General features: G+C 37.4%; 1 protein-coding gene across 7 annotated transcripts in view; it reads right to left on the reverse strand.

Annotated features, from left to right (window-relative positions):
- Positions 1-27,053, reverse strand: part of LOC131080015 (FH protein interacting protein FIP2) — a 120,557-nt gene that overhangs the window by 78,412 nt on the left and 15,092 nt on the right. For all 7 annotated transcript variants that reach the window (XM_058018075.1, XM_058018072.1, XM_058018071.2 and 4 more), the window contains exon 3: positions 8,357-8,491. In XM_058018075.1, the coding sequence (XP_057874058.1) occupies positions 8,357-8,491 (135 nt within the window). The remainder of the gene's footprint in view (positions 1-8,356; positions 8,492-27,053) is intronic.

The raw sequence follows: 27,053 nt of genomic DNA on the forward strand, positions 1-27,053 counted from the left end.
AAAGAGACATCCCTATTGATCCCTATCTATTTTTCAATTGGAATGTAAATCCTGTAGGCTTTTGAAGATTCACTGTAACCCACAAATATTCCTTTCTTGCCAGATGGTTCTAACTTAGATCTCTTATCTTTAGGCACATGAACATAAACAGGACAACCAAAGATTCTCAAATGACTAACCTCAGGTTTTACACCTGTAAATGCTTCTTTAGGAGTCATACTTTCCAATATTCGATGAGGGCTCCGATTTTGAACATACACTGCAATTCTAGATGCTTCTTCCCAAAGGAAGGTTTGTAAGTCTTAATCATGGATCATAGCTTTGGCTGCCTCAACTATAGATCTATTTTTCCTTTCTACAACTCTGTTTTGCAAGGGATTGTAAGGAACACAAAAATCCCTCCTAATCCCTGCCTCAATACATGATGTGTATTCTCCTCCAATATCAAATCTCAGAACCTTGATCCTTTTCCCGGACAAGTTTTCTACTTGAGCCTTAAATTCTTTGAATTTCTCAAGCACTTCTTCAGATTCCTTAGACTTCAAAAAATAAACCCAAGTCTTACTAGAGTAGTCATCAATGAAAATTACATAATACCAAAAACCACTTAAGGATGCCACAGACATTGGACCACACAAATCAGAATGAACAAGATCTAGAATACATTTTGATCTATTTTCACTACTATGGAAAGGACCCTTAGTATTCTTACTCATTGCACATCCTCTACAAGTACCATTATGTTCCTGACTGAGTTTTGGAAGGCCGGTAACCATCTTCTCCATGGACCGAAGAGCTTAGAAGTGAAGGTGAGAAAGTCTCCTATGCCATAGCTCACTCGAACTAGTTGAATCATGCATCAAGCTTGAATTGGGCTAGTAGAAAGTCTATATAGACTCTCTTGGCGAACACCAATCACCTTAGCTATTTTAATGCTAGAGTTCTTCGGCCAAGCAAGAACTTTCCCTTCTAAGAATGCAACTTGATATTCTTTGTCCTCCAAAGCTAAAATTGATACAAGGTTCCTCTTGATACCTGGTACGAACAAGACATCGCTCAAATGAAGAGGGATGTCGGAATCTAGATGAAGAGAGGTGGCTCCAGCACCTTTCACTGAATAGCAAGCATCATCTCCAATTATCACTATCAAGTTGGTTTCTCTTTCTACCAAGTCAGAAAGATGCTCTTGATATCCTGTAATGTGATGTGAAGCACCACTATCAATCAACCAAGTGTTACTGTCGGTTAGGACATTGCTTGAAAGAGCTTAAATGAATAGAAATCCACTTGATTTATCTCTTGATTCCTTCAGAGGAGAGACATCATCACATCCGCAGTAGAGACATGATGATTTGGTCTTGTTGGACAATCTTTAGCATACTGACCATACTTGTCACATCTGAAGCACTGAATATGGGAGAGATCCTTCTTCTTCTTTGATTCAAGAGCAGCATCTGATTTCCTGTCTCTATTCCTCTTGAACTTTCCTTTTCTCCCTTCTCTTCTTTTCCTCTTTGAAGTTTGAGTAGCAAGAACATAATTGTCTTCATTGTGAGAGCTACGACCAATACCTCTTGCTGCCAACCTGGATTCTTCTTGGATGCAATCTACTCTAAGGCAATCAAACTTTGGTAGCCTAGATCTTCCACTAATACTTTGGATAAAAGGCTCCCAAGATTGAGGAAGACCGTTACGTGCCAACATGACTAAGTCCCTGTCTTCAACTATGTCTCCAATAGCATATAGTTGATCCTTCAATTCAGCAATCTTCATGAAGAAGGAGATGACAGAATCTCCTTTAGCCATCTTGATGTGATGAAGTTGTTGCCTTAAAGCAAGAGCTCTACTGGTGTTATTGATCTCATATAATCCCTCCAAAGTTTTGAACATTTCTCTAGCTGTCTTCAACTTGGAGATAATAGGCACAAGGTGATCCTTTACGAAATCAATCAATATCTTCTTGGCCTCCGTGCCATTCTTCCTCCATTGTATTTTCTCAATCTCATCGAAAGGCTCGGGCACTTCTTTCTCCACGAACTCGAGAATATCGTTTTCTTCTAATGCAATTAGAACTCTAAACTTCCAAGAGGTGAAGTTAGAGGCACCATCTATCTTCAACCTTGAGTCCGTTCACCATTTTTGATGTAAAGATAGATGCCCTAAGAAGAAGAGAAGAATATTTTGCTATTTAAAATAATTCTGATCACGATCTTTGCTTAGACCCACTCCGATACCATGTTAAGTTTCAGATCAGAAGTTAGAAGCAGAAGCACAGAATTTATGTTTCTTTACTTCGTGTCAATCTGAAAATATCGATTTCTTCCTTAAGCACTATATTCTTCAATATGTTCAATTTGATTGTTTGAGTTTGTTGGGTGAATATGTGCAGCATCTAATCCACGGAGATCACATGTATGTGCACAGCGTATATGTATTCTACCAGTCCCTCGCTCCCAATATCCCCGGTCAAAAGAACATATATACCCGACTATGGCATTTGAATGGACATGACTCTAGACAGGAGTATACACGTCTAAAGCAAGGGTTGCAATTAGAGCTAACAATCTGATAGTTAGACTAACTTAATCGCATGTTAGAAAATAAAAAACACTAACAACGGATTTAGTAAATAAAGAAATCGATTACAATAAGACAGCGATAAGCAATAAGAATAACCAAAGTGCTTATAAATTAACACAGCAGACAGATGAAAGAGAACTCCTGCTACTATAACATCAACAGATGGGGAGTTGGAAACACTTCTACTTCACCACCAATGAAAATCATGTTTTTATAACTACAAGCATGGACGAATTTTTCAAGGAAAAATCATGATTTTTTGCATTTACTCGTGAATTTTTCAAGCAAAAATCACTGAAAGTTATTGGGCGAGTGACTCGCCTGGCTAATTGGCTCACGAGTACTTGCAAGTTTTGCGAGTTTTTGGCAAGTTTTGCAACCTTGATGGCAACCTTAATTTCAAGCAAAAAGAATTTCTTGACACATTTGCAATCCCTTTTAAAGCTTACATTGGTAAAATCCTAGCATTGTGACAACTCCAGTGCCTTATTAACTCTTCTAAGGGTGTAAACTAGTAACATAGCTCCAAAATAGATTGGAAAGTTACCATCAAGGGGCTGCAACCCTAAAGGGAGATATAAGTATAGGTGGGATAGATAGTCACTAGGTACTAAGGATAACTAAGAGGAGACTAAGGAGAAAGACTAAGCGTATGCATAAGATAGAATAGAGATAGAAGATAGATATGATAAAGGAGAAATAAGGAATGTATATTATATATTAAGATATCAATACAAAGATATATGTTTTACCTGCCCCAATTATGTGTATGGTGTTTTCTTTTTGATAATATGCTTAGCGTAGATCTGGAATACATCTAATCATCACCTCAATGGGACCAAGTCCCAAGTTATAGACTACAACTACCAAAAATCCTTTGGGAATAGAACTCTGATCTGTCTCCTTCAAATTTGTTGCTAATATTGGTTACGTTGCCGAGACCCTGGTTAGGTTCTGTTGGGGTTATTGCCGAGAACAAAATTTTCAAATTTCAAGTAATGTCGAGTCAGAAGAACTAGAAATGCAAATAAACTACCAAAAACTCTTTCTTCTTGACATCTACCCTATGAGAGGGGGTCAGGTGCCTAAAGGATGGGGGATGGAAAAAGGGAAAGAGTCTAGAAAAGAATGAAAAGATGTGACCGTTGAGAAAACAAATCAAATAACCACCATGGGATACAATATAGGAGTAATGGAAGACCAGATCATGAACACCAATGGCAAAAGGAGATAACAAGAACACAAGAGAGATCAAGGAGCAAACAAAAGCAAGGAGAATAGACACAATTGCCAGCCCTAATGGAGAAGAATGGAGATTGAGACAAACATGGGAAAGAGGAGAGAGAAAGAAGAAGAGAAGAGCGCGCCAATAAGCGTGTTGCTGAGTGCGCCAATGTGGATGTTGTCAGAATAAGAGAAAGAAAGAAAAGATATGGACGCTAGAAGAAGGTACTCTAGAAGATCTAAACTTATAATTCGATGAAATGCAAGAAATGGTAACCAAGGTGCAGACAACAATTGAAGGATTTGATAAAAGAAAGTTGTTGACAGGATCTAGTAGTAGCAATATGGCTCCTACCCCGCAACACCCCTTAAAAGATTTTAGTGTTGTTACAATTCGATTGGATGATAGGTTTAAGGTGCTATTGCAAACACGGGAAAGAACCCCCTTTTAGGCCAATGACCACTTGGAGGAATTAGTTAACTTAAGTGTGAGAAGATTAAAAGAAGATAATAGAAAGGAAGAAGTAAATAATCATGAGATTAATAAAGACATGCAGCTTGAAGACATGTTCTTTTACAAATCAAAGAATTAGTAGGGGTCTTGAAGAGACACTAACCCTGGACCAAACCCATCCCTAGCCAACAATAAAAGTCGAAAAATTGAGATGGAAGAGACACCAAAAAAAACAAAGGATATAGGAGAGAGTAAAGAAGAGCAGAAGCAAACAAAAGCGAATAATAAGCAAGAAACACCTTGGGTGAGATACTACGAGAAGAATATTTTGATATTACGTTATAGAGAGATAAGGACAAAGAGAATAAACCCTGCAATAGTCAGCCAAAGAAGGAAAAACAAACACCAAAGAGGAAACTGATAAAGAATCTAGTAGTTCAATTACAGTTGTCAAACAATCTCGCGACAAACCCTAGCAACATGGACACTGCAATTAAGATCCCTATATTTGGAATTGATACTACTGATGTTGAACAACATTGCTTCATTTTAGAATCAATTTGGGAGAAAAATGGGAAATTCCTTGATAAAGAAAGACTATTGGACTTTGTCAAGTCAACGAGAGATGAAGAGTTAGAATGCTACATAAAGATTCAAGAATTATCCAAAACATTCAGGAACATGTGACCAAGTCAAGATACCAAAAGTCCCCACCGAGAGTGTTACCCAAATGAGAAATTTAAATCAAGGGGATCTGTTAAGGAGTATGATAGAAGGCTCAAGGAAGCATGCAAAAAGTTAGAAGAACCTCTAACAGAGAAGCACAAAATAGAGTGGTATATTTCCAAATTGGACTGGCATATAATAACTAGCTTAGACAACAGAGATTTTTAGAAATACACAGACCTTATCCAAATGGCCTACCAAAGAGAGGCCCAAACCTGGACGAAACCGGTAAAGGATCGAAACACAGAATTGTTGGAAAGTCCACAAGAACAAGTGAAGAAGTTAACCATACAACAAGAAATGAGGTCAACGAAACCTCAAAGAATTTGGTGCACATACTGTAACCGAGAAGGACACATCTGAAATGATTGTCCTAAAGACAGAGCAGAGAAGACGCTTGCTACCACAATGTATTGCACCATCTGTCAAAAATGGGATCTGCACCTCACGGAGGAATGCCCTAGGAACAAACCTCCAATCTAGAATGGAGGAAACAGATGTCGTTGCAAGTCAGGGGGACAGAGATGATGCAAGATACCGGATTCCTGCATGGCAGAATACCAGAATGTCTGTGCAGCCCAAGGCAAACAAGGTTATCAAGATGATGATAGGAACAATAATTATAGAGGAGGCTGAGGTAGAGGTCGAGGAAATAGGAGAAGAAACGATGCTACATGTTCTAATTATGGAAAGATTGGACACTATGCCTCAAAATGTTGAGCTGAAAAATGGCTTAAATGCATATTTTGTGGATGTGAGGAGCACACTATGTTTAGTTGTGAAAAATCTAAAGATTTCTATAGGGATATAGAGAAACCATTCTGGAGTGACAAGTTACAAAGAGGAGCCAAAGTAATCTGGACAGTAGGAATCAGAAATTGCCATAGAATGGATGTATGGACCTCTAACACATCACAAGAACTAGTAGTGAAGAGAAAGAAGAAAATCACAAACAAGAAGAAAGCAAATGTGGTAACCAGACAAGGTACAAATACCGGAAAAGGGAGAAAGAAATCACTGATAGAAGAGGACTTTGAAGAATACTACATCCTAGTGAAAGGAGAAGAGGATGAAGAAGAACCTACCTTTTTAAATCGAATAGAAGAAAAAATGATAAGGTGGTGGACGAAGCAAAGAAGACAATCAAACGGTAATTACAAGAGGAAGTAGCTTGTTTCACTGAGCAAGATATTCGGATCTTAAAGGAATTAATAACAGTAATGAGGAATAATGATTTAGTTGTAAAATTGAAACAATTAGTAAAGTATTGGAACAAGAAGCAGCAAGAAATCCACCTATCAGAGGACCTAAATTAGAAGAATGGTCTGTTATTAATTGATGTATTCAGCTCAATGACCATAAAGTAAAATAAGTGATGATGGATTTAGGAACATACTTGGACATTATACCATTTACCAGTCAGGAGATTTTGGGCAAACCAAATTTAGTAGAAACCCCTATAAACATATGTCTAGCAGATGGGTCCAATATGAATGCATTGGGAACATGGAAGAACGTAGAACTAAGTGTGAAAGGTATCAAGCAGTATATTGATTTTGATGTAGTGTATATGAAAGAACCCTTTAATACATTTCGAGCTCTACTTGGAATTAGATGGTTTGTAAATACAAATGGGATTGTAGATTCCCGAAAAGAAGAAATATCCTTTGGTGATGATAACCGGAATTTTAGAATTCCCTTAGTTGACCTAGAGGATACATCTTATGTTGAAGAATTAGCTCAAGAACATACCGGGCAAGATGTGAAGAGTTTATACACCATTTCTAACCTTCTGGATGGACAAGATCTTGACGTCTCTGACGGAAGCAGAGACACAGCTCCTAGACCTTCACATTCATATCAATCAATTACAGACAGTGAAGAAACAGTGGGATGACCAGTTTCAAACTCTCTAGGTCATTTATCAAGATATCCTACCACAGAAGAAGACTAGTTGACTTCAGGACAAGACAAAGGATAACTAAGAGGAGAATAAGGAGAAAGACTAAGTGTATGTATAAGATAGAATAGAGATAGAAGATAGATATGATAAAGGAGATATAAGGAATGTATATTATATATAAAGATATCAATACAAAGAGATTTGTTTTACTGCCCCAATTATGTGTATGGTGTTTTCTTTCTTATTATATGCTTAGCGTAGATCCAGAATACATCTGATCATCACCTCAATAGGACTGAGTCCGAGGTTATAGACTACAACTACCCAAATTCCTTTGGGAACAAAATTCCGATCTGTCTCCTTCAAATTTCTTGATAACATAACATTGCAACCAAGATTGCCAAACAGTTGCATCCTTTTTCTTTCAAAGATAGCTAAAGAATCTCATGAAGAACACATCTTAATCTGCCTTGCCTAAGGTGAATATTCCAAGAGACTTCAATGCAAAGATCTGAGTTAGGATATGATGTCATGAGATTAAAGAATAAAAGGAAGTGTATTTTAGTTTCTTACACGATAAGACTGTGTCTAGCTGATTATTGTTTTTATACATTGTCTTGACAGAAAACCCTTCCATGATTTTTTGTGGAAAAAAATCAGAAAACCCATGAATTTTTTTACTAAAAAAAGTATAAAAATTGCCAAAAAAGGACATAAGCTCTGATACAATGAAATGATAATTCAATGTTGTATTAAACAAGGAGAGGAATGCTCCTTATAAAGAATATTACAAAATCTTAGCATAACAGAAACGATCGAGAATAAATACATGAAAGACAGAAAGGAAACTTCCTAAAACTAACTACAGACGAAAGACATAAATGAAAGTTTCTAAATACTAACTAAATGACAAAGATGACCACTATAGAAACATTAAATTATTATTTTAATAGCCACAAACAAAATTCATGCAGAAAATCTAAATTTCCAAATTCATGGTGTCCTCTCTTTTAAGTTTACTTTCACTCTCTCACTCTAATTCAGATGACTTTAATTATTTAAAAATCAATTATTTCTTGTTTTTTATTTTTTCTTTGTTTCTTGGGTTCCTGATATTTTCCTGGTAATATTTTGAGAAATTGAAAACCTCTTCATCTTTTGGTTTGCCAGGGTATTCCCAAGAAAGATATTTGCTTCTATTCTTAAGAGCTTTTCAGATTGAAAGGAAATGTTGAGCTGAATTTTCTAGCTATAAAACCCAAAATGCCTTGATTACTTGTTTAAGTCCATTGATACTAACTTTTACATGACAAATATCAATTTTTTAAAGCACTTGTCCAATCAATGTAATTTAATTAGATTTATAAAACAAGAAAACAGGAAAATCAAAAGGATAAAACAGAGACAGAAAGAAAGATTAATACCAAGAGATTAAAAAAATTAAATATCCAAAAAAAATAAAGCATTACAAGTAGTTGATAATATTCTGCTTCATGGAGCAGCTCTTGATATCCTGGGGCATCTAGGGTAGGAACAACACCGTCACGCAACCAATTTAGAACATGTCTGAAATGTGTTCCATCCCTTTCGATGAAGACACTTCCCTGCAAACCATTCACGTTTTCATCAAAATATAACCACATATTAAATCAAGAAAATATTACATAAAGGTTAAAACTCATACATTGCATTAAGTCCAATCAATTCTATATAAATGCCATCCACAGAAGGTTCTTGTCTAGATCTTCTTTATTTTCCATTAAGTTGGTTTGTTTGCCAGCTGTCCTTGCATTAAAGTCCCTTACTATAGGCTGAATGTCCCTCTTTTAAGGACAAGTATGGATCTTCATTGTCTAGGCCACATTTCTTATACAATTGGAGTTCTTGGGAGAGAAGTAGCATACAGCTATGCTGATTCATGTTATTTTCTATGATTCTTATCCTGATGTACTGTTTATTTTCATCATGTTTCTCTATTCTAATATTTCTGCCCCACGATTCTTTTATTATACCCCAATGAGATTTGCCATTTTCTGTTACTTTATTCCATATTGCTGCCTTCTTGTATCATTCAAAAATCTGGTGTCTTGCACCCATCATGCCCGTGTTTCCTTCAAATGATTATATCACGGAAAGCTAAATTTTTCCTATAGCTTCCTTGGATATATTATTCAAAATCCTAAAAAATGACAATAAAATTCAGAATGGCTTGTAAGTTATAGAAAAAAACAAAATTGTTAACCCAAATCATACTCTAATGCCACTTTCTGAGATATTTCTTAAAAATAAAGACAATAAAATATCAGACCACTTCAAGGATGATCTCAAAATATTAGAATATGATAATATGAATTCAATCTTATAACTTGTGATGGTTTTGTAAGAGCCTTTCTTGTGAATGTTTTTAGACATAATTAGGTATGGACACAACTCTTCATCCTAACTAGATCAGCCTAAAGAAATAGCTAGAATTAATAAATGAAATCATTAAAATTAAGCATGGAACAAGTGCTTAACCTTATTACACTTGAGAAGATAGAATATTAAGGGCAACACCTTTCCCGAGCTGTATTTAACATGATTTTTCTTCTTTCCAAATGGCATTAGAAATTGATGACATGCATTAAGTTGGTGTTCCATTTTATGGTCACATGTTGCAATCTTCTTGGCATGTACTAGATCATAATTTGTGCTAAGGTGTTTCTATATATGGCAAGGTGTGTTTGGGTTTCTAAGAGTCTAGCCTTGGGTTTATGTGTTGCCCTTGGTGTTTGAAGGATTTGGCTTTAGGCATTTCACGAGAGTTTACTGCTTGCTCCTACTGGGTTTTTGTTGGTCGCTATGGCACAACAATGCCATTCTCAAAGGCCCAAGGATCCCTATCTACAAGGAATGTGTTGTGACCTTTTTCACACATCACCCCATTGCAAATGGGGACCCTCTCTTTTTCTGCTTTCTAGGGTTTTTGTTAGTGTCTCGTGGCCTTCCGCTTCAGTTTTGCCAAGCCTTGCTTAGTTTTGAACGGTTCCAGTCCTAGAGATTGAAAGCTAGTTTTTGCAAGCCAAGTAATACCAGAGTCCGGATGCCGTCAAAGTGCCTAGAAAGGCCAAAGGACAAAGATCGCAATTGATTTGGACGAATTTGGACAACTTTCTATTTTTAGAAAGTTTGCTTTTTTGCTTTTTCTTTTTTTAAGGAAGTTCCGTTTTTGGCATTTTTAGCCCAATCCCTGGTATGGCTATTTTTAGAAAGTTTTCCCTATTTTTTAGGGATGTTTGCTTTTTGCTTTTTCGGAATGGGGACCTAGGGTTTGCACTGGTGGCACTGACCTGCTCTGATCGTGATCGAAAATTTTCAAGTTTTGACCCAAAAAGCTAAGTTCCTATATTTTAGGGGGTCATGGCGCATTAAAAGGATAATCAGCTCGAAAAATCATCTAAGTCTGGAATGTCATCCTGATCCTCAAATGTCCTGAAATTTGGTGCTATCTAGAATGTCATCCTAATCCTGAAATTTGACTAAGTCTGGAAAATTGGAGAATCCTCCAAAAACTAGATTTTGCATTTTTAGTCTTAGAGGTCTGAAACCACTCTCAAACATCCTGACAATATATATGAAATATAACTTAAAGTATAAGTAGTATTTCAATACCACTTATACTTAAATGTATAAGAAAGAGAAAAGACATATTGAAATACCACCTATACTTAAATGTTATATTTCATATTAAGTCCGCCCTCTTGAGAGCCTTCAAAAGTCCGCCTTGAAGAGAGAGATCTAAACTCCGTACCATGATGGAGAGGTTCTCAAACTCCGCCATACCTTGGAGAAGCCTTGGGAATGGTCTTGAAACTCCGCCCTATCCTACCATGTTGAAGGCCAACACTCCAAAGTCCGCCATGAAGGCCAACACTCCAAAGCCCGCCATATGGGAGCCTTGTCTAAACTCCGCCCTATCCATGAGACCCTCTAGAAGTCCGCTCAAGGAAGGAGGATAGCCAAGGAAGAGCCCATGAGGAAAGGTCTAGAAGTCCACCATGAAGGGGTATAGCCTAAAGCCCGCCATGTAGAGGAGTCTCCAAAGTCCGCCATAGGTCAAGAAGACTAAGGAGAGAGAGCCCAAAACTCCACCCTCCTCGGTGCCACCTCTAAAGTCCGCCCTACCCTAGCAAAATGATGGTGATCTCAGGGAAGTCCGCCCATGTTGGAGAAGTCTTCAAACTCCGCCCAAGGTGCTAAGACATGGAAGAAGAACCATATGAAAAGTCCGCCCTAAGCCTTCAAGTCTTGATGAAGGGTTATCTAGAAGTCCGCCTTGGCAAGCAACAAGGTAGGAGAGTCTCCAAAGTCCGCCCATGAGGAGAGGTCTTAGAAGTCCGCTCAAGGTAGAGGACTCACCAAAGTCCGCCCAAGGGATTGTCTCCAAAACTCCGCCCAAGGGGATCCTTCAAGGAAGTCCGCCATGCAAATTGGGGAGCCCAAAGGAGATGCCATAGAAGTCCACCCAAGGTAGGAAGAGCCTCCAAAGTCCACTCTAGCAGAAGGTAACACCAAAGTCCGCCTTGGTGGAGATATCTCCAAAACTCTGCCCAAGGGAGAGTCTCCAAAACTCCGCCCAAGGGAGGCCTTCAAAGAAGCCCGCCATGATAGAAGCCAAGTCTAAACTCCGCCCTCCAAGCATATTGGAGCCTTCAAAGTCCGCCTTGGTGGAGGTGACACCAAAGTCCGCCTTGATGGAAGTAACACCAAAGCTCCGCCCTATCCAAGGAGATGATGGGGAGCCTCTAAAAGTCCGCCAGCCCTATGTGGAGACCTCTAAATCTCCGCCATGCATTGAGAGGTAAAGGAAAGTCCGCCAAAGAAGGTAAGCTTCCAAAAGTCCGCCAAAGCTTGAAGAAGATGAAGGTGAGTCTTCAAAAGTCCGCTTAAACTTAAAAATCAAACAAAATCAACGAAAATACAAGTGATGTCATGAAAATCCTTCAAGATTTCGAACTTAAATCCAAAATAGAAAGTTTTCAAAAGGAGAATATTGGAAGATTGATAAGGATTTCGAACTTAGAGACCAAAATAGAAAGTTCTTTGGAAAAGAATATTTGAAGACTAATAAATATTTCGAACTTATAGCCAAATTGGAAACTTTTGGAAGATATTTTTCTCAAATTTGGAAACATGACAACACTTTCCTAAAGAATGAAGTTAAAATTGGAAACATGAGTTGGAAGATTTTAAGGGTTTTTGATTGAGGATTTAACTTTATTTACAAATACTTCGTTGTAAACTTCATTTCTACACCAAGAAGTTCGAAATTACTAAGGAGAGCTTAGTGAAGTATTTTCAGTTTGAAGATCATTTGGAGAAAGTTTTGGACAATGCTGGAAGTTGGATAAACTTTTTTGACAAAAGTTTCACAGATTTTTGAGAAAGACAACCAGTATAAGGAAGAATTATTGAATCTCTCCTAAATTTTTGAGTATTTTTGAGAAATTTCCAGCCTTACTTCCCTTTATTCGAAGGTGAAATTAGATTCATGATGCAGATTTATGAGAAATGATTTATAATGAATTTATTCGAATTTCTAGGGGAAGAAAATCATTTTTTTTGGCTAAGTATAAGAAATTTTCGGAGTTATAGCACTTGGTGTTGATTTACGATGACAACCATCCTTGAGATTGAAGGCTTTTCAAATGAAATTTCAGTTTTTATGGCTAAATATGAGAATGAAATAAAATCTCCAAACACAGCCGTTCGCAGCCTCGATTTTCTTTAATCTAAGATAGATTTCTAACTTTTTTCCTTTGGTTTTACACATTGCAGGAGGAAATAGAAGTGAGATCATCATAGAGATGGCAACTGGAATTTCAAGCCGAATAGAGGATTGAGGACAAGTTCACGAGCAAAGTTCATCCGAGCGTCGAGATAGCCAAATTTGGCTAAGTATGAGAAAATTCCAATTTCCTCAATTATGATGAAGGCATGGAGGAATTATTCTCCAAATGTCAGGGTATTGAGAGGGAGGGCATGATCACAGCGAATGCCTAAACAGCTTGATCCCATCATTTCATATTTGCAAGGGGTTATCTAGAGCTTTTACCCTCCTCCCGCGCAACATAAATTGGCAGCTGAAGGCAGGATCGTCACAGAAAACACAAATGGAGTTTCAAGCCAAATTCAGAATTGAAGACGGGACTACGAGCAAGGTTCGTCCGAGCATAGAGAGAGCCAAAATTTGGCTAAGTATGAGAAATACTTCGCGAAGAGATTTCTTCTCCAAATTCGAGGCACTTGAAAGAATCTCAAGGCATCAAGAAAGAAAAGTTCTCAAACTTGGTGAAAATATGGAAAAGTTAAATAAATTTCCAACTTCTTGAAGGATTTCATCTCCTGAAGAAATAAAAAAAGACAAGCTCCCAAGCAGAATCAAATGGTGACAAGAAGGAATCAAATTTCCATACTTAGACAATTTCTTGACACAAATTGGAGAATTCAAGGAAGACATCCAACACGTTGAGGTGGCGCCTCGTCATCTTTCGACCAATCAGATTGCTCCAAGTCAGCATGTCCAGGTTCAATGAACCTGACTTATCCAGAAGCTTCTAGAAGGGCACACTTCACAATGCAACAACCTTCTATTTTCATTGATGGTTCATTTTTAGCAAGAAGAACAAGCGTCCCAAATGTAATCTTCTCATTGGTCGAGGGTAGTTAGTTTTGGGAAACCCTAATTAGGGTTTGTAGCTTTCAATCTGGGCCCTTGATCACTGTTTGATCTTGGTGGTTCATTTATTTTTGAAAAACTATATAAGGTTACCTCCTCTCATTTGGAGGGGGTGAGGTTTTTGATGTATTGTTGCGTAAGGTCATTTCCAGATAATATATTGCATGTGCGCTGCTTTGTAATCCCTATTGTTTGAATGATTTGCATGGTTTCAATTTCTTCAACATTTAGTTAAAATTAGTTTAGATTTGCTTTCATTGTTGTTAATTTGAATGAAGGATTTGATAAGTGTCAATTGATGGTGTATCTCCGCTCATACTTTTGGTAAATGGATGATTTCCATTCTACCATGCAAAGTTAGTCTGAGCCCGTCCTCTATGCATCCCAACATCTCGATCATGAGCACAACCCATCGAAGATTGCAACTACTTTGTGTAGTTGTCCCTAGTGTGGCGAAGCAAAGTTTGGTTTCTCGAGAGCATCCAATTGATACCGTCTCTAGAGTTCGTAGGATTAGATTAGCCTTCTTAACCCTATCCCTTTTTCCTTTTCTTTTGAGAGTCTAAATCCTAGAAAATCCCAAAAAAAAAGAAGAGCCTAAAATTGCTAATTCCATCAAACTCCAGTAGTTCAAGATACTTGTTAAACGTAAGTCCCCCTTGAGATTTTCAGCATACACTACCCAAGAAGCTATTTCACTAAAGTCGCTTGTTCGCATATATAGACCTTGGAATCAGTAGTGATTTTTCAGGAGAGGATAGGATACCTTCGGGTATCCTATTCTAATGTTTGGTAGATGATAAAACAGACACCAACAGAATGGTTTCTAAAAAAGCATCTATCTTCTATTTTCCATTGCCTTGAGTTAGTTGCACTTGGCCTTGTGAAATGTTGGGTCCACCTAGTTATTGGGAAGTTGGTCTTCTTGTGTAGTCAAAGGCTTTCATTAGGGAAGATTTGTGAAGCTAGTGAAGGTTGTTTGTAATGTCCCCTATCGGGATCATTTCCTAATTTACCCTAGAATCACAAATTCAGTAGATAAGGAATGAAATATATTTAGGAATGCACAATTGCCCACTTTAAATCTTGATTTAAATCCAAGCACTTTATAGTTATCAACGTCTGCGGACTTCTCTTACTAATTCTGCAATTGGATGTATCTTCTTTATTTGACTGACCTCTTTTTGTCTGCTGTAATGATGTAATAATATCTGCTGCAATAATATATTTCTGTCTGCTCTGATTTTCTGGTTTTATGCCAAGGGTTCCTTTTCATTGGCTGATCCATTATGGATGTCTTTCCTGAATTTAAACTCAGATTTCTTAATTTATTCTATGATCTTATTCTGCTCTGGATCTGCTTTATCTCTGGACCACTGCCCCTCCTCACCATGCTTCCCAAACACTTCTTATACCCTCACTAAGGTAGGCGACCCTTTGGAGGGATATGATGCTTCCCAATTGAGATGAATCTTCCTTATTTTATACCCTTTCAATGCATCTTTTAATGGCAGACTTGGGCCCTCCATAAGGGGTAGGCCCATTAAACCCACAAAGATTTATTATTTATTTTGAGAATTAAATCCTCAAGGTGGGGTGCTAATCACCAAGGGTCAGCCAGCATTGTGAACCCTGAGCCTGCTCTTTGAAAATATATAATTATTTCTTGATTAGCTGCTGATCTCTTTTTAATCAGGTCAACCCTCCTTAAAGAAATCACTGTTCTTAATTGGGTTAGCCTTAAATAATTATGGCCCATATTTATTACTTATTTAGGGACGTCCTTGCATATATTAGTTGCCTAGGGTTTTATTATCTAAGCTGTGACCTGCCAGTTTTACTTACTGTGTTTTCTTCTCTTATGGCAATCCCTGACCTTGGGCGGGGATATGACAGTTCCCTTGATGGACCTTGAACTGTGGCTCTTGAGACTTTTCCTTCCTTCCCAATTTACTACCATAGCATTTGCTAGTGAGAATTTGAAGAAGGTATCTATGAAGACAAAAGGAAAGAAATCAATAACCTTTTGGGTATGTAAGTTTGGTTAGGAAAAAAAATTTGAATATGTATAAAGAATTTGTAATGTCCCCTTTCCTGATCCATTCTAATGGAAACTCCATTCCTGGAAAACGCAAACTTTATTGGAAAGGTATTCTGATAGTGGCAAAGAGTTATTGGAGCCAAGATGAGTACAATGGTGCATTCCAAGTATGGATCTGACATTCTAGGAGCACTCCACATTTGTTGAAGAAGTCTGTCATCTTGGGAGAGTCTCAACTTTAATATAGATTGATATCCTATGCATTTAAGGTATTGCGGTGTGATCAAAATTCACATTTTCGACTATTTTAATATTTTTCATAACTTCGGTGATTGTGTGGAAAATAATTAAATTATTAAATGGTAATATATTAAATTTGTCAAAAAAGTAAAGTAATCAACTAAAATTTTATTATTTAAAAAGGGTGTTTTAAATGTGAAAATTGTTAATTTTGTGCCCTAGATCAGTAATCAGGTTTATGTTTTTTAATTATGCCCTTGGTTTGTTAATCAGATTTGTAATATTTTATTAAACCATAATTCAGTAAACTCAGAAATGAAACAAGTGAACAAGAGACAAACGCAAATACCCTGGGAAAACCTCCAAGGAGGAAAAAAACCCAGCATTAAAGACCCACAGGTCAGATTATATATTCTCTCTTAATTGCACAAATACAATACTTAGCTTGACTCTTCAGATTTGATCCCTTTTATCATATCAGATTTGCCCTTCTAGATACACCAAGCCTTCATCAAGGAATACCAAATGCCTTCTATCTTCTTGAACAGGTTCGCCCAATCCTCTCCTATATTTCGCACCTTCAATTGCAGAGCTATTTCGCTGATTGCATGAGAGATGAAGTTGGTGGATTGAGTTTTGCATTTTAACTTTATTTATATGAGCTTTTAACCCATATACTCCAAGTCGGCCGTAATCATTTTTGGCGCCAATTTGATTTGTTGCGTGGTACTTATTTTGGTGTGGCATGGAGATATGGGGCCGGACCTGTCTTGGGGGGCACGTTTACCTTTTAGTATAGGACCCAGTCCTATGTGGGGGGCACGTTGCCTTATGGGATAGGACCCAGTCCTATGTGGGTTCGGATGTTGCCTTAAGGCAATCCGAACCCTCTTACCTAGTTATAAACAACACTCCCTCTTAACTAGGGAAGAAGAGAATACATAATCTGAACCTTTAGAGTTCCATCTAGCACACAAGCATAGAATGGATCTAGCACACAAGCATAGAATTACATCTTCCACCTAGCACACAAGCATAGAATTACATCTTCCACCTAGCACACAAGCATAGGATGGTTCTAGCACACAAGCATAGAAAGTGTAATACACAAGTGGGTCTTTACAAAATTACAATTTTCCATCTAGCACACAAGCATAGATTGGACACAATTCATTTTTGCACACAAGCAAAGAAGATCAAAGTGCTGAAAATAAGTTCGTAAATCTAGGATGCATTTATATTTTGAGCCACACACTACTCCTAGTGCCCAAACAGCCCTTGAGAGCATGGTTTGAAACAAGGAGGTACATGATGCAGCTAGAGGTGCAATTGGCCAATTTTGGTACTATTGCACCATTCCATTGTTTGCAGCCAGGTAATTCTTTTTTATTTGATTGTTTTAAAATTTATCGTTTGCTCTGTTTAATGATTTTTTATTAAACATACCTGTTTAATTTATTTGTGATAGGTATCCTTATTGGCTAGACATGGTTGATGCCATAAATATTTGTGGGGCGGGGTTCAAAGCCCCTTATAAATCTGACCTAAATGGCCCAATTTTGATAGAAACACTGGCTGATTTAAAAGATACAATAGAGGACCAGCACAAGATATGGAGTAAGAATGGTTGCACCATCATGACCAATGGTTGAACCAATAGAAGAAATAGGACGCTCCTAAAAAAATCGTTTATGTTGTAGGTGATTGATCATTCTACTTCCCTCAATGCATTGAATAATTTGAATTTGATTTAGTGATTAATATTTTTAATTTATGATTCATTGAATGATCATTCCTTTTGCTTTATTTTCTAATTTCAGATGGCACCATGTTCCTCAAGTCCATTGATGTTTCCACAAATTCAAAAAATGTCACATTCCTATGTGAAGCTATAGAGGAAGTCATGCTTGAGGTGGGTGAGGAGAATGTAGTTCAAGTGATGACTGATAATGCAGCAAATTATGTCGTTGTGGGTAGACTTTTGATGGAGAGACACCCAGTTACATTTTCTTGTCCATGTGTCGTCCATTACCTTGACCTCATATTGGAGGATATAGGCAAGCTTCCACGAATCAAGACATGTAGATAAGGCAAAAAATATTTGCAAATTTGTGTACAATCACGCATGGGTCCTCAGCATAATGAGGCAATACACGGGGAAAAAGGAGTTGGCTTATCCTAGAATCACTAGATTTGCCACCAATTTTATCACATTACAATCCTTGATTCAGTCAAAGGCAGGTTTGAGGCGTATGTTTGTTGATGAGGAGTGGACTTTCTCATCCTATACTATGACCACTGCAGGGATTGATGTGGCAAATTGCATATTTGATGAGCTAGGCTTTTGGGCCCCTTGTGCAGAGATTGTGAAGGTAAAAAATTTATAAATTCTACATTATGTTTTAATTTTTATTCACAATTTTCTTTTATTTGTTTATTTTCATTCACTTAAGTTAACTGTTAATGTTTCACAATATTTGCAATTCATTGAGCCCTTGGTAGTTCTCCTACGATTCGCTAATGGAGAGAAACCCGCAATGGGCTACATATATGAGGGCATGGATAAGGCCAAATAGACCATTAGATCCGTCTATGCAAGAGATGAGAATAAGTATCATCCCATTTGGGAGATCATTGATAGGAGATGGCACCTCCAACTTCACAAGCACCTCCATGCAGCCACTTATTACCTCAATCCAGTATTCCATTTCTGTCCTGATTTCGAAGCCGATGAAGAGGTACTTAATGGGCTCTACTCAATGATAGAGCAAATGTTGCTCGGTATTACCAGCACTATAATCCATGAGATACATGCCTTTTCTAATGCACAAGGGCAGGTCTTCTCTCATCAAATTTGTAAATATAGTCGGACAAAATTGCAGCCAAGTAAAAATATATTTCAAGGGCATAATTTAATTATATAACTTAAAGTCTTAAAGTTGGAAGTGAGACTGATTTTATTTTCTTTTTCCTCATCTTAGATAGATGGTGGCAAATGTTTGGTCCTAAAACACCAAATATTTAGAGGATATTCATTTGCATTTTGAGCCAAACACGCAGTGCTTCCAGTCGTGAGCTCAATTGGAGTATGTTTGAGTACATACACTCCAAGAGACACAATAGACTATATGTGGAGAGGTTGAATGATCTAGTCTTTGTTCATTACAACCTCCATCTTAGACAGAGATAGGTTTTGGACCATGACTCCACCCCAATCACGCTAGAGGAGGTCGATCCAAAATCTGAGTGGATCATTGATGTTACAGATCCTGTCTTTAGTGATGAGGATTTTGATTGGGTCGACCAAGCAGATAGGGAGATTGAGGTTGTAGCCATGGCAAAGGAGGATAGAGCATGAGAAGACATAGACATAGCTGTTGTTGGTGAGGGTGACATGGAGTCATGGGCAGCGACTATGGATGTTGAATCATCCAGGACCTACCTTAAATGTCTTCATAGGAGGGATGCAGGCTCCTTTGAACCATAGACTTGTACTTATTGTTTTACTTTTGATACTTGTGTGGAACATTTGATGTCATGGATTTCATATTCCATGAGTTTTATATACATTTGGCAATATTTATATATCTAAGTTTGTTATTTCCTTCAACGACAATTTGCGTTTATACTTATGTGATTGATGTATTCTAGTGTATGTGATCAAATTAGCTACTATTTGATGATATTATTGTGTCTTTAAGATTTATTTACTAAAGGGTGCATGAAACAAGTTTTAAGTCCTTAAAAATCTCTGAATTTCTTGGGTTTTTCACTTTGCCAAGTCTTGCCGAGTTTGTGCCAAGTTTCTTTGCCAAGTCCCAAGTCAAGTCACCTCTGCTAAGTCCGCATCGAGTCCAAGTCCCATTTCTATGCACCATATGCTCTCACGGACTCACCTTGCCCATATTAGGAACTTGGTGATCTGAACGTGCATGGACATGCATTTGCATTTTCTATATGGAAAAATCAAAATAATTGGTGTGGCATTACTATAGAATTTAAGGACCTTAAATCTTTTTCCCTAGACTTCTATGAAGTGTTGGACAATATAATGGTTACTCATTCTCAAGGGTGCTTGGAGATTTTGAATGCCTTCACTTTGCCTTCTTGGGTGGGTGGTCAATTGGTAAGGGCAATAAAACATATTGAACTTTCATGGGGTGAAATTTGTCATGGACCATACATAATTTCGCATCCATGTACAATTGTATTAATACAATGCTCAGAATGATATATATGTATATATCTGTCTGTGTGTGTGTGTGTGTGTGTGTCTTGACCGATATATTATGAACAGACCCATATGTTCCATATTACTGATTTAATTTGTTTTACTACTCTTTCGATCTGATTTGTTTGATAACATAATTATTAACATTTGGGTAATATAGGGTGGATTTGTTTAGTGTTTGGCATCGATTCATAGGTGGCATAAATAACGATTTGCTAAGAGACATACCCCTTGGACAAATACGTCCCTAATGAATGGGCATGACTCTTTCTTCTGGCCCTTCACCTAACTTAAATAGGGTTGGGCTCTAGGCTTAAGGATCATCGAAGAAAAAGAAAAGGGATATCCATGGGAGATATCAGTAAGACAATACACCATTATGTTATAGCCAGTACACTGAAATACTTACTGTTACAATTCTGTTAATTCATTCTGATAACACTTCACAATAAATTCATAATTATAACTGAAATATAAATGGAAGGATACATAAATTCTTAAGTAATGAATCGGACAAATAACAGTATCAATAATGGATTACATAACAAAAAAGAACTCTTAAGTAAATGATAAGAAGAATCTATATAAATATGGTTCAATTCTTGTTATTTCTGTCAGTACCTATGAAGAAGGGGTCTGATTTGTTCTCAGGGAGGGGCAGTCTAAATCCAACCAATAGGGTGATCCCAAGGTAGGGTAAGTTACAGTGTTTCGTAAACCTCGAGGGCATGATCCCAAGATAGGGTAAGGGCATATATCGGTAAACTTTGAGGGACCCTATTGTAGTTTGGTTTCTAAGCGCCTTGACAGCATAATTATTTCCTTCTTCCTTAGGACTGGGTAGTAACAAGGATTGAACATTGCATTAGAAATTATGGACTATGAATAATAGAATTAATTATTAAATATAATAGAGTAATTTGTTCAATAATGATTGATAAATTATTGAAACTATGGCAGCTTCAAGTAGGGAACATTACAATTGGTATCAGAGCTATATCCTGCCATCTTGTGAAAAGATAGGTTGATGCAACATAGCCAAAGGGCACAAAAAGCCTTAGAGAGGGAAAGGGAAAAACTTGCAGCAGATCCTAATCCCAATCAAAACAATAATGGAACTAACAACCAAGACATTAATGGAACCAACAGGTGATGAGATGAGGACGTTCATGGAACTAACAACCAAGACATTAATGGAACAACATGAAAGAACCCAAGTCCTCATGCAAGCCTTGCAAAACATGAATACTTCAATCAATGATCTTAGGACAGATTCTAATGGAAGGGATATTAGTACAAATCACTCAGAAAATAATAGTAGATCATCCACACCTAAGATACCAAAACCATCCTTCCTACCAAGGAATGATATGGCAAGGGAGGAAGAAGAAATTAATCCCCTCCATGACAGCATGCAGGAGATGGCTGACGCATACACAAACCTAAGTCCTGAAGTAAGAAGAATCATATCATTCAGGGAGTTTTGTGAAGCAAAAAATTAGACCCCTAGGAGAGAAAAGGGACATTCAAGCAAGGACTTAAAACATAAGATGAATAAGGTAACCCTTCCAAACTTTGAAGGATTTGTGCGTCGGGAATTTATTTTGGACCTATGTAATCCGATCTAGGGTTTCACGTATTTCACGATTTCTGGTCTAGAACCTGCAGATTTTGCTCTCTACGCACGGCTAGGGTTTGTTGGAGCTTCTTTTTTTTATGTTTTTTTTTTAAATCGTCTGTTTTTTCTATAAAAAATTTAAAGAAAAATCAGAGATTATTTTCTGCAGATTATTATTTTTCTAATTATTTTCAGAAAAATTTAAGGTTTCAGGTTTGAAGAAAAATTGGTTTTATGGGTTTTATTAATTTTTTCCTCAATGGGTTTTTTCATTTTTTCGCCACAAAAAAATCATGGGAGGGTTTTGCTTGATTTTTTCCTCAAAAATCAGGGTTTTGCCACATGATGTCTAGTATTTTGCCGCATGATGTTTTTGGGTTTTCATGATATTTTTCCTCAAAAATTGTTCGTAGGGTTTATAATTTTTAAAGAAAAATTATCATCTGTAATTTGCGATGTTCGCATGGGATTTTGGTTATATGAGTTTTATCTTTTTTTCCACAAAAATGATGATTTGTAAATCCAGTTTGACGGTTTTTTCCACAAAAATCGTGTTTTGTTACAATATGTTTTGGGTCGCACCTGGAGTTGTTGGGGCGAGCATCTACAATTGTGGTATCTTGCAATCTCTTATGGAGTTGTTGGAGCGAACAGTGCTCGATGCTCTTTTGCAAAATTTTTTGTGTTTGTTGCTCTTTGGAGGGTTTGCCAATTTTTCCTCAAAATCGTGGTTTCAAGCTCAGAAATTCGTGTGTGACCGTTCTATAATTCATGTGTGAAGATTACATCAAGTTGGACAGCTTTCGATACTCTTGGTCATTAACATTTTGCAAATCCTGGGAGGGTCTTCATAGCAGCAAAGTGCTCTTTGCATTGCCTTTGTGATCAAAAGACCTGTAGTGCCTTCTATAGGGTATTGAGTACGATGACCATTAGGGAGGGTATTAAAATAATATTATGTCTATTCTATAATGGTCATCTTAGTTATCTTTTTAGTTCGTTTAGTGTAACTACTGCTTCTTTTATTAGAAGACGTAGTTAGCTTTTTAGTTTTTAGCTTTTTTAAGCGTTTTAGCTTTTTAGCTTCATGTTGAAGCTTTAGTTGAACGGTTTGTTCTTTTTAGAACACCGTCTTGTAATTCTCTTTATATACATTGTCTATTCGTGAATATAATCATTCAATTATTTTTCAGGTGCCCTTAATCCAATAACCCTAGATGATGCTATTGAAAAGGCTTTAAGATTAGAATCATCAACCCCTAATATCAAAGCTCCAAATGATCATACAAAAACTTTTCACAACAAGGACAATCACCGCAAGGGTTTCATAGACAAAGATGAGATTAAAAGAAAGAATTTATGCTTCAAATGTCAAGAACCTTGGGAAAATGGCACAACTGTCATAAAGGAGATTTAGATAAAAAAAAAATCATGCTATACATGCAAGGAAAGATGGGAATCGAGACACAAATGTAAGAGCCAAGCCCACCAATTAGAAGCAACTTCTGAGGAAGAGAGTGAAGAGAATCCCAACAAGAAGGCTAGGTATGGTGATGAAGAACAAGCAACTATAGCCACTATCACTCAAACTTCCAAACACCACCCTTTCCGCATAAAGAGCACCCTTAAAGGACAAAAGGTCATCACCTTAGTAGATTGACATAAATGTAAGAGCCAAGCCCACCAATTAGAAGCAACTTCTGAGTAAGAGAGTGAAGAGAATCCCAACAAGAAGGCTAGGTATGGTGATGAAGAACAAGCAACTCTAGCCACTATCACTCAAATTTCCAAACACCACCCTTTCCGCATAAAGAGCACCCTTAAAGGACAAAAAGTCATCACCTTAGTAGATAGCGAAGCCTCTCGCAACTTCATAGATGAACAATTGGTGGCAAAAAGGAAATTGGAAACTAAAGATTTCAAGGGATTTACAGGAGCCATGGTCGAATGCACAAAGATTGTACCTCGATTAGAAATGCTTCTAGGAAAGAACCCCATTAAGGACTTTTATGTAGTACCATTGGATGCTGATATAATATTAGGCACCCCCTGGATATACTCCCTAGGATGCTTTATGTTCGATCTACCGAACTTAACAATTTGTTTCCAACATGATGGGTAAGAAGTGACATTAAAAGGATTGCCCAACGGATCTCCGAAGGTAGTCTCTTGTAAAAAAATGAAAAGAATTTTTAAGAAGGGACAAGGAGAATGGGCAGCCCAGTGTATGATTCTTGATAAGTCCACCCCGCAAGGCAAAGCCACTCAAATTGATATACGCCCTATCCTTACAAAGCATAAAAGGGTCTTTAATGATATCCCTCCAAGGTTACCCCCCAAAGGGGATTTAACCACATCATAGAATTGGAAAAGGGAGCACAGCCTGTAATCACCACTCCATATAGGCATCTGCAAAGATTTAAGGAGGAGATAGAAAAAACTATAAATGAATTACTAGAGATGGGCCACATTCAACCAAGTTCAAGCCCATTTGCATCATCAATTGTGCTTGTTGAAAAGGATGGGACAATGAGGATGTGTATAGATTATTGAGCTTTGAATAAGAAGACTATCAAGAACCAATATCCTATTCCTAGAGTGGATGAGCTCATTGATCAACTCCATGGGGCCAAGCATTTTTCAAAGATCAACTTGAGGTCAGGGTATCACCAAATAAGGATGAGGGAGGAAGATATTCCAAAAAACAGCATTCAAATGCCACTGTGGACATTTAGAATTTCTAGTCCTACCCTTCAGATTAACAAATGCCCCTACTACATTTCAGTCTTGTATGAACCATACTTTCAGGAAGCAACTTAGAAAATTCTTGTTAATCTTCTTTGATGGCATCTTAATTTACAGTAAAACATGGGAGGATCATCTTAGGCACATTGATGAAGTATTAGAAATCCTTGAGCAAGAGTCATTGTATGCCAAAGCTTCAAAATGTGAATTTGGACTAAAGGAAATCCTATATTTAGGCCACAAGATCAGTGAGCAGGGTGTGAGCGTTGATGAAGAGAAAATCAAGGCTATCTAACCCCAGAACCTTAACTCAACTAAGAGGATTTGTGGGCCTATGCGGTTATTACAGAAGGTTTGTGAAAAGATTCTCAAAAATTGCAGCCCCCCTCACAAATCTAACCAAAAAAGGAGTTTTCGTGTGGAATGAACAAGCCCAACAAGCCTTTAAAAATCTCAAAAAAGTAAATGAGTTCATTACCTGTCTTGGCCATTCCGACTTTTCCTTACCATTTGAATTATAGTATGATACATCCGGAGAGGGCATTGGAGCTGTCCTCATGCAGAATAAGCACCCAATTGCTTTTGAAAGCCGTAAACTCATTGCTACTAAAAGGCTCTTCTCTATCTATGACAAATAGATGTTGTCTATTATGCATGCCTTGGCAAAATTCAGGCAATACTTGGTTTGTGGGAGAATTATGGTCAAGACAGATCATAACAGCTTACAATTCTTCTTAAAAAAAAGGGATCTTAGCGATTATCAACAAAAATGGGTGAGCAAATTACAAGCTTATAATTTTGATATAGAATATGTAAAAAGGAAGAACAATATGGTAGTCGATGCATTGTCTAGAAGGCCCTTCTTATGTACCATAATAGATATCACAGCAGATTGGAAGCACTCCATAATCGTAGAATATGCCAAAGATTCCCATGAAAATGACATCATTGAAGGAAACATACAACACGAAGATTCTAAAGTAGAGGAACTTATCCTCTATAAAAACAAATTATACCTTACACCGGATTCAAAGATGAGGGCCAAAATCATTAAAGAACTCCATGACAACCCCCTAGCAGGACATCAAGGATATTACAAAACCAATAAACAGGTGAGGGAAAAATATTCTTGGAATGGGCTTAAGAAGGATATATTCAAACATGTCCAAGAATGTATGAAATGCCAAAGGAACAAGGCGGAGCAAACCCATCCAGCAGGCCTACTTCAACCTCTACCAGTACCCAATCAGAAGTAGGAAAGTATCTCCATGGACTTTATAGTGGGCCTCCCTAAAATCCAAGGAAAAGATTACATATACATAGTAGTAGATCGCCTGACCAAATATGCACATTTTATGGCCATATCTACATAATATAGAGCACCTGAAATTGCCGAAGTTTTCTTCAAAGAAATGTTTACACTACATGGGTTGCCAAAGAACATTGTCAGTGACAGGGATAGACGATTTCTTAGCATGTTTTAACAAGAGCTCTTTCGTTTAACAGGCACCAAATTAACACCTAGTACAAGCTATCATCCTCAAACCAATGGTAAGACAGAAATTGTTAATAAGTGGATAGAAGGATATTTGAGGAATTATTTCACAGGCCAATAGAATGCATAAATAAGATGGCTACACCTCAGCGAGTATTGCTATAATACTACACACCATCTATCAATTTGAATGAGCCAATTTAAGCCACTATACAATTATGAGGCTACCTCTTTTGGGAGTTTGATTCTTCAAGAAAGCAAAGTACCAAGAGCTAAGGATTTTGCACAGCAAAATGTTGACATCATGATTGCTCTCAAAGATAATCTCCACCATGCTCAAAACGAACAGAAGATCTATGCCGATCAAAACCGAACCGAATGGACATTTGAGGTTGGAGATTTGGTCTTCTTGAGATTACAACCATATAAGCAATCTTCCATCAAAGCTAGCTGAGCGAAAAAACTTAAGGCCTGATTCTATGGGCCCTACAAAATCTTAAGGAAAATTGGTGAAGTTGCATCTGAGTTGAAATTGCCTAAGAGCAATAGAATCCACAATGTCTTCCATGTTTCACGACTAAAGAAAGTCCTTGGGCAACAAATTACTTCGTGTGAAGAACTGCACCCCACTTGATGATGAGGGTAAACTCATCCTAGAACCAAAAAAGGTTCTCAACATGAGGGAAAAGCGATTAAGGAACAGGGTCATTCCGGAATATTTGATCAAGTGGAAAGGTCTACTTGAAGAAGATGCAACATGGGAAGGAGTAGAAATTTTTGCGCACCCAAACCTTAAATTGCTTTAGGACATGCAAATTTGGGAAGGGTGGACTGTCATAGACCATACCTAATTTCGCATCCATGTACAATTGTATTAATACAATGCTCGGAATGATAAATATACGTGTGTGTGTGTTGACCGATATGTTATGAACAGACCTACATGTTCCATATTACCGATTTAATTTGTTTTACTACCCTTTCGATCTGATTTGTTTGATAACATAATTATTAACATTTGGGTAATATCAGGTAGATTTGTTTAGTGTTTGGCATCGATTCATAAGTGGCATAAATA

Source organism: Cryptomeria japonica, chromosome 3 (genome assembly GCF_030272615.1).
Source record: "Cryptomeria japonica chromosome 3, Sugi_1.0, whole genome shotgun sequence".
Lineage (NCBI taxonomy): Eukaryota > Viridiplantae > Streptophyta > Pinopsida > Cupressales > Cupressaceae > Cryptomeria > Cryptomeria japonica.